General features: G+C 55.1%; 1 protein-coding gene across 1 annotated transcript in view; it reads right to left on the reverse strand.

The window, feature by feature from the left end:
• Positions 1-14,202, reverse strand: part of LOC114502090 (myosin VIIA and Rab interacting protein) — a 204,845-nt gene that overhangs the window by 44,056 nt on the left and 146,587 nt on the right. The window contains exons 9-10 of the mRNA XM_028518928.2: positions 5,156-5,309; positions 1,930-2,567 (exon numbers count right to left, since the gene is read on the reverse strand). Coding sequence (XP_028374729.1) covers positions 1,930-2,567; positions 5,156-5,309 — 792 coding nt within the window. The remainder of the gene's footprint in view (positions 1-1,929; positions 2,568-5,155; positions 5,310-14,202) is intronic.

Consider the following 14,202-nt stretch of genomic DNA (forward strand, 5'->3'; position numbering starts at 1 on the left):
CACATAAACTTACATTCCCAATCCCTGACTCAGGAACCGCTTGAGGTGGAACCCAAACTCAGAGTGCAGGGCCTGATGGCTGGGCACTGCTGACGGTGCGGTGACACTCAGGAAGTGGGCGTGGCTCCCCCAGGTGCATACAAAGTCAAAGGCGATAATAATGCAAGAGAGTGATGGTGATGTCCCCACAGAAGGCACAGGCGACATGGTTCCATCTTCCACAACACCCTCAGTTTCGGATACTGCAATCTGCTGCTCACGCAAGGTGCTTCCACTTCCCTGGCTACGTGTGTCAGTTCCGAGTTTAGAACACGCTGCTGTGGGAGGGCCAGGGTGGGCTCCATGAAGCTGGGTGTTTGGTCCCTGGTGATCGCAGCCCCCCACCGGGAAGAAGGGAGGACGGGGCAGGGCATGACCACAGGCATAGATAGAGCTAGGGGCAAGCAGCGTGTATTTAGAGAGAATAAAATTAATCTGGTTACCAGAGAGCCCTAGAGACTCTGCCAAAACACTACTAGACCTGATTGATAAATTTAGTAAAGTAACAGGGTACAAAATGAATATCCAGAAATCAGTTGATTTTTATGCACCTACATGAACTATCAGGAAAAAAAAGAACTAAGAAAACAATCCTATTTACAACTGATCCAAGAAATAAAATACCTAGGAATAAATTTAACCAAAGATGTAAAGGACCTGTATTTGGAAAATTATAGAACACTGAAGAAAAAAATCGAAGAAGACACAAATAAGCGGAAGCATATTCCACGTTCATGAACGGGAGGAATTAACATGATTAAAATGTCCACACTACCCAAAGCAATCTATAGATTCAATGCAATTTCTGTCCAGATACCAACAGCTTATGTCACAGAACCAGAACAAATATGCCAGAAATTTATATGGAACCACAAAAGACCCCAAATAGCCACAGCAATCCTGAGGAAGAAGAACAAAGTTGGAGGAATCATGCTGCCTGACATCAGACTATACTACAAAGCTGTAGTAATCAAAACAGCATGGTACTGGCTTAAAAACAGACACATTGATCAATGGAACAGAATAGAGAGTCCAGAAATAAACCCATGCCTTTTTATGGTCAATTAACAATTGAGAAAGGAGGCCAGAGCATACAGTGGGATAAAGATGGTCTATTCAATAAGTGGTGTTGGAAAAACTGGACAGATACATGCAGACAAATGAAACTAGACACCTTCTCACACCACACAAGAATAAACCATAGGGGCAGAGCCACCAAGAATCCTGAGAAGGGGTGTGATGTGGAATAAGGAGTCACAGGATGCCAGGAAATCATGCCCTGAAGGATCACATTGAAATAACATTTCCTGAGCTCTGGTGCCGTGTCTAGGACAGAGCTCAGCTCTTTATAAATATTATTGTGTTCACGCCTCTCAACACTTCTCATATGTCCGTTTTACAGATGACGAAACTGAGGCCGAGAGGGATGCCTTCCCCGGGTTGCACAGCTGGACTTGAACCCTGGAAGGCTGACTCTAGACCCCTGACCCCTAAGCCGGTGGCCCTCAAACTCTGATGCACAGTAGTGTTATCAGTAGAGCTCCTTACAGCACAGATGGCTGGGCCCTGGCCTCTGAGTTTTTGACTCGGCAGGCCTGGCACAGGGCCTGAGAACCTGCATTTCCAACCAATTCCCTGGTACTGCTGGTCTGGGGCCGTGCTTTGCAAACCTACTGTGAACTCTAAGCTCTCATCCCTGAGAGGAGGCGTGGGACCCCAGGGAGCTGAAATGACCTGCCTAGGTCACTCGGCTACTTAGCAGCCAAAACCAAGAGGAGAATCTGGGTCTGTGAATTCTTAACTCGGGACTCTCTCTGCATGCCGTGCTTGGAAGAGGGCACATCCTTCCAGAAAGAGTGTATGTGTGCTCGCATGCACCTATTTTATTACCTGGTGTGTGTTCAGCTCCTGGGAACGGGCACTGGGGGAAGGTAGCTCCTTGCTTGGCTCCTCGGAGCCCAGGCGGGCCCTCCTCCACCTCCTGGCCCGCCGGTCTGCAGCGTGGGGGGCCTCCTCGGGCTCGCTGCTGTCCGAGGTCTCCCTGCTGGCTGCCTGGGGATTGAAGTTCACGTCCAGCTCTCCCTGGAGGTGCATCTTTTCAGCTGCAGGGTTCCTGGGGGCCTTCCTCTGCAACCAGGACAGCCTGGCCCGGCGCCCAGCTTCCCGGGAAGAGCCCGTGGAGGAGGTCTCGGAGTCAGAGCACATGGCCTCGGGGTTGAGGGACAGCCTGGAGGAAGCGGAGGCGGCAGAGAGGCCACAGTCCAAGCCTTGGGCCTGCGTGGGCTGAGGCTGGGGGGTCGCGGGCAGACCCTGGGGCCGTGGGCACAGTGTGCTCAGGGCCGCACCCCAGTCAAAGTCCTCCTCGCTGTCAGAGCCCATCTCGTCGTAGGCGGATGCCACGCTGGAAGCAGCCTCCAGGGCCTGAAACGTGCCACTCTTAGCCTTGGCCAGCAGGCGTGTCGGGGGCAGAGCGCCATCCTTCAGGGCCAGCCAGTTCCCATCGGGGCTCTGCAAAACTGGGGCCAGGTCTGCAGGTGGGAGGGAGGGAGAAACCAGAGAGGCGTGTTACCACCTTAGAGCGAGGGGGCGTGGCCGTCTGTCACTTTCCCTGTGACTGGCTCCGGGGGCGGGGGGGCGGGGCCTCAGGGAGCAGCCAACTCTAGCAGGTCCGTTCGGGCATGCCCAGTTGGGAGCAGGCTTAAAGGTCCTTGGGAAGTCCCCTGGGGCCTCACAGGGACCCTCCCCTGATTTTCATGTCCCAGCTGTGCACCCAGGAGATGCTTAGTCCAGGTCTCTGAAGTGATTGTGTGTTGGGGGGGGGGGGGGGGGGTCCATTAACTGCTGTGAGCGCTGCTGAGATGGAAAACGGAGTTGCTGGGGTTGGCTCCGTCCACGGCGTCCCGGCGGCTGACCCCAGCAGTGCCCTGGCACCAACCCTCCCCTGAGGCATCCACAGAGCTGCTGAAAATAGCCCAGTGGACGCTCGTCTGCTAAAGCGACCTCCGTCTCTGGGCCTCCTGTTCTACACATGTGCTTTGCCGAGACTGAGCCGTGCCCCCAGGGAAGACTCTGCCTCCTGCCAAACCTATGGGGCAGTGGTCAGGGCCTCTGCGGTCGGCCTGGGCACGCCGGGGCGTCTCAGCCCAGCAGTTTCCTCCAGAAGGACTATTCATGCATTTACTTTCACTTTCAGCCTTCCTCCGGAGAGGCAGGGGTGTTTGGACAGAGTGGGGAATCTCTTGTGTGTGTGATGAAATTGAACTAAATTTTATGTTTAATACAACTGACAAATTACGTGCAGGTGCCGTCTTTGACAGAAAATTACGCAAACAATTGCGTTTTGAAAACCGAAACCCTCTGCAAATGTGTTTGGCGTGTTCATAGCTCAGTGGGGAGCTATTTGTGAAACGGAGTGTCTTTTAGAAGGCTTTGTAATATCCTTTACGTTTGTCAGTTTGTGAGGTTGAATCTTGAAGTGCTGTGTTTGTCCTGTGGAGTCTGAGAGTCCCTTCTCTGTGGGAATTTTCAATCCACGGAGAGAGACAAAGAAAAAAATAGGAATGAATGAATGGATGGATGGATATGGATATGCTGGGCAACAGGGGGTTAAAGAAAAGCATATGTAGCCCTGGCTGGTGTGGCTCAGTGGATTGAGCACCAGTCTGTGAACCAAAGGGTCACAGGTTCGATTCCCAGTCAGGGCACATGCCTGGGTTGCAGGCCAGGCCAGGCCCCCAGTAGGGGGCATGTGAGAGTCAACCACACATTCATGTTTCTCTCCCTCTCTCCCTCCCTTCCCCTCTGTCTAAAAGTAAATAAATAAAATCCTTAACAAAAAAGAAAGAAAGGCATATCTAGAAAGGGAAAATGCACTTAAAAATTAAAACCCCAGACCATGTACATCCATAAGGAAAATTTCACGTGCTCACAGAATTCTGTGCAGTTTCTACTGGCAGGTACTAAAAGGGTAACACTGAAACACTCTCTTTTGGAAAATCTTTAGAATGACTGTTTAAAAACATGAATGTTTTTACTTTTTTGTGCTGTGATAACTGGAATTTGCTGATACAGCTGTTGGTTAAATCTTTTCCCTTATGGAGTAGAAGTGGCAGCGCAGCCTTCAAAGGCATATTTCTAAAATGGGCATTTGCTGCTGATTTATTGCTGTTGTCGCTGAGGAAAGGGGTTGAGATGTGACTGATAACATGGGGCGGGGACAAACATACCTGGCTTCTATGACCTAAGCATGTGCATCTAGGTGAGGAAGAAACTGACCCGTGCTGGGTGGGGTGAGCATCTTTACAGAGCCATGCTGCTGGGGTGCGTTTTCCCAGCCAGGACTACATTTCCCAGGATCCTCTGCATCGAGCTGGGGCCATAGGACTAGCTCCTGCTCAGGGACTGGGAATGAAAGTGGTGTGTGTGTGTGTGTGTATGTGTGTGTGTGTGATTTCCCTGCTCAGGCCGTTAGGCCACAGGTGCACTGACTTCTCCATCTCTCTTCCTCCACCTGCGGGCCGGATGTAGATGACCCAGCAGAAGACCCGGAGGCCCCAAAAGGACAGCAGAAGACTGCCCTGCTGTCTGATGGGGAGTGACACTAGTGCATTAAACCTCCTAAATGTCTGATTCCTTTGGCATAGCTGCAAGTGTCACCCTAACGAATATATATGTCAGCCTTCAGAAAGGACACTCTAATAACCAGGGGCGGGGACCCCAGTTCCTGGGAACACTGGCTTCCCTGCTAGGGTGGACTAGCATCCCTGGCCTGTAGAAGCAGGACACACGCTGCCAGTCCACAGACCAGTGGCTAGTCCTCGTCCCCACCCACTCTACAGGCGGTGGAAGCGGGCTGTGAGATTCACACGCCTGCCCGGGAGCCCCCGCTGCCCCACGGGTCTCGCAGGGACACTGTCCAGGCAGAAAACGCAGCCATGCTATGGACTGTGTGCTGTGCGGGAGGCCTCGTGAGTCCGAGGCCTGGCCGCCCCGAAAGGGCACACGCCACTCAGACTGATGGGAGAAGGGCTGAGCGGCCACGAGACAGGCAGCCAGAGGCCTCCCAACTGCCCTTTGGAAACCCACAGACCAACGAGACACCGCGCAGAGCAGTTACTTGTCCGGTCCAGCCTGTCCACGCTCTCCCAGCTGGGCAACGCCGACTCCTCCCTCGGCCGCTGGCCCGGGGTCCCCGGCTGCCCGGACACAGCCTCCGGTGAAGAGGTCTTCAGGGCATCTTCTCCGGTGGGTGAGAATGCAGACGGGGGCTGCTGAGGGAAGGGAAGAAGGGGAGAGGGGAATGTGTGGGGTGTGGTCACTGGGCGGGTCACCTTCCGCTTTGCCACAGGCCCTGAGCCACCTCGGGGCGCAGACGTGACGTGTGGGCTTTTCTCGTGTTTGGGCTCAGAGGCTGAAAATCAGTATCATGAGGCCACAGAACGGCAGAAATGGTTCCCGTTCATTGCACGGCAAGCAGGCCAGGCCTCCTTGAGGGCCCTGGAGACGCGTGGGGCAGACACAGCCGGTGCTCCCTGGTTCCTTATCCAGCTGCACCCCCCCACCACCCACCAGCATTTCTCAGGGCAGGCTCTGTATGTAAATGTGAAAGCACCTTTTCCTCCAAGACTCCAAACCTGAGTTCCAGCAGTGTAAACAGTAAGCACAACATAATTGCTGCAATAGATAAATGAGCCAAGTACAGCCACTCCACAAGTCCAGGACTATTGCAACTAGTCAGCTCTAGCACCTGAATTAAAGAGGACAATGGACTCTAACCCAAGGGTATGTGGGAGAAATGGGACAGTCAACGACTAACAAATAGGAAACATGTTGAAGCTGGGTCATATACATGTTACAAATATTATCTGTGGAGAATTTGAAGCTCAAATATTATGCAGGGCCTGGCACAAATAATGCCCCTTTTTATTATGAAATCATAAACATGTAATTCTGCAACATAACCATATCACACTCGAGCACATCCTATGACATTTTAGGTAAAATGTTCAACTTAAACCTATAAATTAGTACACCATATTACTACCCTAGGAACCACACCCCTGAGGGCGTTACTTCTGCCGGACCCTGTATACAAAGAATCTCATCCAACAGAGACCATTTTTTTCCTTTGTCATGTAATGAAGGAATTACCTTTTGTGGGTGAATTCGTTGTCTTTTTTTTTTCCCTATCGATAACTGAGGAGGGAAAGGTCAAAGCCACTGGGAAGTGTCCAGGATGCAACTGAAACCGAGGCCTGACCACTGACTCAGGCCCCCGAGCGCTCTGTCTCCACCTGCTGGCAGATCCCGGCACAGCGCCTGCGTCTCCTCTCCCAGGGAGAAAGGCGCTGGGCAGCACCGCAGGTGCTGAGAGGTGGGGAGGCGGTGCTAGGAGGCCAAAGAGGCGCCTGCGCGCCAGCGGAGAGCTGTGGGCGGGGCCCTGGATTCGGCTGGGGCAGGACCCAGGAGTCCGCTGGGTCGGGGCTCCATCACCACCTCTGCTCTAACACCTTCGCCAAGTGACTTAATTACTTTTTAAAAAAAATATTTTTTCTTTTTCAATTACAGTGGACATACAATTGTATCAGTTTCGGGTGGACAACATAGTATTAGACATTTGTATAACTTACAAAGAGACTGCCCGCTAAATCTAGAACCCACACAGAGTGACTTCATTTCTTGAGAGACGTGGAAACTGAACCCTGCCCTGCGCACAGTAAATGCGTAATAAATGGGAGCTCAAAAGGGGTGTTTAGAATAAACAAGAGGAATGCCAGCACCAGGACGTCTGTGTGGCAGCACCGAGCCCCCAGGCCAGCGTTTGGGGACCGGACGATGCACTCGGCAGCCTCGCCCGGAAGGGTGGATGACCAGTCCGAGAAAAGACAGACAGCGAGGAGGGTCAAGGCCCAGCATCCACCCCCAGCACCGCGCCAGGGCCGGGGAGCTCTCAGACATAGGGCACCTGGCGCACCTTGTTGGAGAGGGTGGCGCAGGCCAGTCCTGGTTCAGGAGGAGTCCTGGGAAGCCTGTTCTGTTCCCTCCCACCAGGCCCCGGGGCCGAGCTGGGAGGAAGACCAGTCAGCAGAACAAGTATGGAACCTCTCCGCTGTGTACAGGGTCACAACATCCCTCACATCCCTCTGACGACAGGAGAGGGCAGAGGGTGCCCCAGACTTGCCTTTCAAGGCAGCGCCGCAGGTCAGCGCAGCCCGGGGGCCAGGTGAGCTCCCCCAGTCCGGCAGTCTGATAAGGTGCTGAGTGTACTCAGTTCAAACAGGCCACGGTCTGTGGGGGGCTGGGCTGGGGGCCTGGGGGTCCTCTGTGCTACCTGGGTTGCACTGCAGTCTGCTGCGGACATCTGCCTCCTGCCTGGAGTCCCCTGGGACTGGGACTGACCGAGGGCAGATAAGGGCCTGTAGATGGTGACGTTCCACTGCCCCTGGCACGGTGGCCAGCGCAGAACTGGGCATAAATGAGTGCTGTGGGGTGAAAGTGGTTTGGGGTGGGCTGGCTGCAGGGCGGGCTTTCAGAAGGGCCTGATTTTTTTTTTACTAATTTCTTAAATACAGTTGGGACCCAGAGAAAGAAAGAAGTCCACCATCCTCCCCACTCGCATCACGGAAGGAAGGTCTCACTTGGAGGACAGCCAAGCCAACCCACACATCCGCCGACTTGCCGCTGGTGGGGCGCCCTTCCTTGGAGGGCGCTGCAAGCGCTCTTCCTGTCCCTGGGGTCCTGGGCGGCTTGGATGCTTGAGAGCATCAAAGGTTTTCACGGGGCTGGGTGTGCGGGGAGCCGGCTGGGATTGTGCTGAACCCCTGACAGATAGTAAGTGGCTATCGGAGAGGACAGAGATCAAAGCTGATGGCCCATTGGCAAGTGACACTATAAAGATGAAGGACAAAAGTCCTTCCATGGCAACCTGCCCCGGATTCAGGCTGACATACCCTGGACACCCCGCCCACATGCACTGGGGCCGGGAGACTCCCCATCCATGGGATCACACACCTCCAGTTCACTGTCATGGTCATGCACTGACCTGTTGGTTCCCCCACAGACTGTAGGCTCCCTGGAGGAGGCTGGGACAGTCCTTCATGGGTGTGGTCCCCAGTCCCATGCGTGTGGCTGAATCTGTGGGGCTCAGGTGTGGCCTTGAGTTGCTGACAGCCTATTGCCAGGCGCAATATTGCTGCCACCTCAGGGCAAGTACTTCCTGTACCCTGGGCTTCCTTTGTACGCCTCCGAGCTCCTCTCTGCCAGTCCCGGAGCACGTGTGTTAAAAGGGGGGGGGGGGGGGGCGGGAATAATATTTAATGTTTCATTTCGTAGTGGCTCAAATGATATTTTATGCAGGTACATGTCGAAGGTGGCTGGGGCCCATTTTCATGGGACAAAAATGCCCTCCAAGGTACAAAAGCCAAGACCCCAAAATGAAAAATCCTTCTCTGGTCCCCACTAGGAAGATGGGTAAGCATTCTTTGTGAGAGTTGGGGATACCGGGCTGTTATAATCTATTTCAGGCAAGCCACTGCTTCACATTAGAAAAAAACTATATCCTGGTAACCACAAAAACCCCAAAGAACTGTCTCCACGCGTCTCAGGACCCTGCTGGCCCACTGTCTCCAGCCAGGGTGGCAAAGCCCCCATTCAGAGACCCAGACCGGGTTCCACCACCAATTCGTTGCAATGAACACCTTGAGCAGTAGATGGCGCCACGACAACGCTTTTATTCACCACTTAGTTCCACCTCTGGCTCCGGGAAGCTATAGGATTACTTGAGTCATTTATTAGCTCCTAACCCTGGCTGGGCCCTTGGTACCCACCTTTTCTCTCCCACCCACAGACTCAGCCTTTCTTCCCTTTCTCTAACCCCCCCAAGGTTCATGGAAGCAGCAGGGCTGGTTATTGCAGGAAGCATTGGCCTGAGTTACGGTGTCTGCACACCTCGGCAAGAAGGGCTGGGGATGGCTGGCGGAGCCCGTGGGCCCAGCAATGCTGCTCTGGCTGCCAGCAGAGCTGTGCAGCGATGGGCTTGAGGATCTGAGCCTTCACACAGGCCCTGCCTCTGACTCTTCAGGTACTGACTACTGGGTGGGGGTTAGGTTGTGGGTCAATGCCCGCTCCCCTGTCTTGCTCCATGGGATCCCGGGGGAAGCTTCAACTACTCCAAGCTTCAGTTTCCTCACAGAAAGGGGCCAGTGTCACGCCTGGCACGTAAAAGCACTCCCTGCATACTAGTTCCAAGAAGAGCATTTATGAAGGTCTGTCACGGGGCCATACTCCATATCCATGCTCTCGGTCAGACTGGGTGCGCAGGAGAACATTGTAGCAGGGCTGAATAACGTTCCCAAGGCACGTGCCATGCCCTCCTGGGGCTGTGCCTGGGCCTTTGCCAAAAGCCTGGGAGCAGGCTCTCTGCACCCCAACCCAGCGGACCTGCCACTGAACCTGCCGGCCCTGCAGCTCTGGGTGAAAGCAGTGACATCACCAGCTGCCTTTGCCACGCAGTTGACCCTTGAACAACAGGGGGGTTAGGGACGCTGAACCAACCCGGTGCAGTTGAAAATCTGCATGTAACTTTGACTCCCCCAAAACTTAACTACAAATAGCCTATGATTGACTTATTAATAACATGAACAGTTGATTTTAATGCACATTTTGCATTATATCTGTATTATATACTGTTTTCTTATAATAAAGCTGGAGAAAATATTAAGAAAATCATGAAGAAGAGAAAATACATTTACAGTATTTACTGAAAAAAAAACCCCACGTAGAAGTGGACCTGCACAGTCTAGCCGCGCTGTTCACGGGTCGCCGGCTGTACCATCCCCGGCAGCGGCCGCATCCCGTGCGGGCAGCAGCTGCGTGGTCTACCTGCGTCTCCCGGAACAGGGCGGTGTCGCCGTGACCGCTACACTCATCATCACGGCCAACAGGGCAGACTCCCCGGGACACTGACCACGGCTTCCCAACAGTCTCTGCCGTCAGAGAGCTCACAAGGTCAAACCGGGAGAGAATGTTTTCTGCCGCAAAGGGGCGGAGAACGGTGGTCAGATGAACCAACACCTGAGACGGAGCCTTGCTCCGTATTCGTGGGGTCAGTCATGGCCGTTACATTCAGTCCAGTACCGGTCACAGCCCTGAAAACGGCTTTAGGTCTGCACGACTGCCAGTCAGAGGAGAGAACACCTGAGAGGGAGAAGGTAACAGAGACGCAAGGGGAAAGGCGGAGGGGAAGAGGGAAGGACGGAGCAGAGACCGAGGAAGAGTCAGTCTGTATTATTACAGAGGCACCTTTTCATAGACACGCACCCCAAGGGACAGGCGCTGAAGGAACTACAGCCCCTGTGCCTTTTAGGGTATTGCATCATAAGGCCTTGAAAGGCGAGCTGTGCCAACCCCCCTCCTGGCAGAGAAACACGCGATAACGGAGGAAATTAAAAAGGGGACGATCGCACTGAACTTTCTTTCAAGAAAACAGACGAGAAATCCGGGCTGAATGGGGGTGAATTAAGTTTGGGTTTTGCAGTGAAGCCCAAGGAGCCCGCAGCATTCTGGGATTGGGAACAGTTGCCCACCCCCCTGCCCCTGCCCCAGCCAGAGGGGCCCCAGTTGCTGGAGCACGGAGGGGAAAGGAAGACGCACCACCCGGGGGCCGCTGTTGAGGGCCCACCACGGTCCGTAGGTCAGGGAGCCCCCTGCAGGGGCCACAAACAGACCAAGCTGCGGCCTGCTGGCCACACCGGGGCGGGGCTCGGGCAGGCGTGCCGAGGGGCACCTGTGGTGAGCACCACTCCTGAGAAGGCAGGACAGCCACCTTCTGTGAGGGCCCCAAGAACCAAGACTTGGCCTGCTGCTCCGTATCCAGGCTCTGGCCGGTGTCTGGACACACTTCCGTTTTATGCCCTGTGTTTATCCCTTCTTTATCTAAAGCCCTGGACCAGCACTAGACCAGGGCTGCACGATAACCCGTGCTGGGAGGATGGAAATAAATGTCCTACATCCGCTCCGTCCAATGTAGCGGCCACCAGCCACGGGTGCTCGGAAGCACCTGAAACGTGGCCAGTGTGACCACAGACCTGGATTTTTTTATTTGATTTGATTTTCATTAATTTAAATAGTCACTTGGTCTCGAGGCCACCGTATAAAACAGTGCAGCCTAGAATCTCTGCGTGGAAAGGAACCTTGGAGACCCCTGAGCCCACCGATCTCGTTTCACAGCGGGAGAAGCTAGGGCCAGGGCTTCGGAGCGGGAAAAAGGCACTCGGTGTCTGGCCCCGCCAATCGGCACATGCGTGATTTTAGGTTAAGTTATGCTAAAGCTTTGACCTCGGCTTCCTCATCTGTGAAATGGGTCTAATGACACCTGCATCCCCATCTTGTGAGGGGCAAACAGAGCACCTGCTCCTTCACCAGCACTGGTTCCTGTCCCCTCCTACTTGTGCAACCCTGAGGACCCTGGAGGAGCCACTCGCGGTGCATTCTAGATGAACGGGGCTCCGGGACTTGTGCCATACGGTGGCCTGGACCAGGGTCAGTTCCCGCTTAGGGCCCACTTCCTGGATGTGGCCCCAGCCAGACTCTTCATCACAGGGGACCAGGGCCTGGTGTGGGCCAGTGGCTGGGGGAAAGCAGGGGCCCTGGGGCATCGGCTTAGCCCATGGTGGGGGGGACTGGTGTGCCCCCACACCCTGCATGGGGCATCTGAGGGCTGGCCCTGGTGGACTGTGTTCTCTCCCTCTGTCTCTCTCTCTCTCTTTTTTAAAGATTTAAATTTATTTTTAGAGAAAGGGGAAGGGAAGGTGAAAGAGAGAGAAGCAGCAATGTGTGATTGGCTCCACCACTCGCACACCCCCTACTGGGGGCCTGGCCCATAACCCAGGCCTGTCACCTGACTGGGAATTGAACCGGCGACTCTTTGGTTATCAGGCCTGCGCTCAAACCCCTGAGCTACGCCAGCCAGGGCTGGGATGCTGGGTCCTCTTTATTCCCAGATTCAGGCTGCTTTGTTTGGGGCAGTTCCCATGAGGACACGTGTGGATGCAGAAAGACAAAGAAAGCGTTCATGTCTCCAGATTAATAGTGTTGATGAAAATGTGCTTCTTCTGTGCTGCAAATCACAGTGGGCAGGGATCTCCTTGAGGAAACACCCATGTTAAGGATCGGAGGTGGTGGTAACAGGAACCAACCAATGACCCTCTCCTTTCGGTAAGTGGCCACACCCCCTGCCAGGCCTCATGATCTGGGGATTAAAGTGTTGTGCCTGAAGGGGTGCTCCCCCAAGGGGGTGCACCAGTGTCCTCTGTGGGCTTTCTTCCAGCTATAACCCCAAGGTTCTCTCTCCCGAGTCCCCGCCTCGAAGCTGGACTCATCCCGGGGCAAGGGGACAGGCATGCGAAGAGACTCAGAAGATGCCTTAGAATCGGAGAGGCGCTTGCAGGAGGCCTCACTCTAGACCCCAGGCTAGAAAGAAGCGTTGCCCCAGGAACCAAGTGAGAAGTGAGTCAGCTCCGTCTGCACTGGTGTGGAAGCTGAAGCGATGAAGAGTCTGCTGAGTGGGAGGCAGGCGCCGGGCAAGACAGATTTTCTGACAAGAAAAGAAAACCCTGAGAGGTCCGTGTTTCAGAGCCCACGTGGGAGTCCCGGGCGGCGCTGACTTCCGCCTCTAAGCAGCTCCCTCGGGGAAGGCAGCCCACGCGCACCTGCCTCCCAGGTGGGCTGGATGCTGTCCAGCGAGCACAGGGGCCGGGGGAGCCGACCCCTGGGGAAGAGTCATTGCCATTTATCTTAAGAAGACCGAGGCCTACGGTTGGCTGAGGGGTGTGGGTAAAGGCCTCTCTTGTCCTGCAGGGGACAGGGGCACACCACATCCCTAATGGCTGCTGGGCCCCTGCTGTGACTCCAGGCACTGCGGCCGCCCGTCCCGCCTCTCCGCTGACATGCAGCCTCTGTCCCTGTGAGGTGGCAGGAACGCCATTTCTGGGTCACCATTGGGTGGGGAAGCCGGTATTTCACATCCAGAGCTTCCCGATGAAACAGCAGCCAGCAGTGCGCAGGAGCCCCGGGCCCGAGTCCCGGCCCTCCACTCAGTGCCGGTGGCTCAGACTGGCCAGGCCTCAGTTTACTCCTCCGTAAAATGGGGATGACTCGGGATGTGCTCAGGCGGATGGAATGAAATGCTGTGTGAACGCCCTTGACTGTCAAGTTTATTCGAGGAAGGTCATGTGCGAGCCCTAGAGACCGTCGGCCAACCTCTCGTGGCCGCGATGATGACTCAAGTTTCCTGTGAGGACTCTGAACCTCTTTGTTGATGGGGTTCGGGTAAGAACTTCGGTTACCGTGACGAGCTGCCACCAGCTGACGTGAACAGGACACATGGGGAGCGAGGCCTCCTCAGTGCCAGGGACAGTGGGACGGACAGGCTTGGGGAAGGAGCTTCTGGCCTCTGACGCAGGAAGAGCGGGCCAGCCCTGGGCGTGGCGAGTGGCCAGACATCGGCGGGCGAGTGCAGACAGGGGGGCAGGGGAGGGGAGACAGCACCTGCGAGCACCCGCAGTGGGGACCTGCCTGGTGGGGGACAGGGCGGCCTGTGGATCGGGGCAGGAAGGTCAGTGACACACGGACAGCTGCTGCTGCTGCCTGGGCCTGGAGCCCAGCCGACCAAATCATGGTGCGGTTCATCTCAAAATGCATAGGGATACCTTGGTGCCAGTGACCCTGACCGTGAAATGTGGCTTTAAGGTAATATTGACAAGAACAACAGCTATTCCTTAAGGGATGACACCCATGGACACCTAGGTGGCCGACATCCACTTGTCATTTAGTCACCTTTCTCCAGCCATGGTCGCTGTCCTGCTCCTTCAGCACACTCGAGGTCCCTCCTGCTCAGGGCCCCACGCCCGCTGCTCCCTCCCTGGGCATGCTCTTCCTCCCCCTGCACCCGTGTCCCTCAGGGCCAGGCCTTAGTTTCAGGCCACCACCTAGGGAGGGCTTCCCCTGCCTCTCCTGACCCCCAGACTTGGACCCGCCCCTGTCCCCTCTCCCCTGCCTCCGCTGAACCCCAGTTCCATTTCCACACTCAGCTCTTCGACCGCGTCCCCTGTGAACTGTCTCGTAGGCTCCCTGCGTTGCTGAGCAGATTATCAAGTCCTGGAGGAC

Source organism: Phyllostomus discolor, chromosome 7 (genome assembly GCF_004126475.2).
Source record: "Phyllostomus discolor isolate MPI-MPIP mPhyDis1 chromosome 7, mPhyDis1.pri.v3, whole genome shotgun sequence".
Lineage (NCBI taxonomy): Eukaryota > Metazoa > Chordata > Mammalia > Chiroptera > Phyllostomidae > Phyllostomus > Phyllostomus discolor.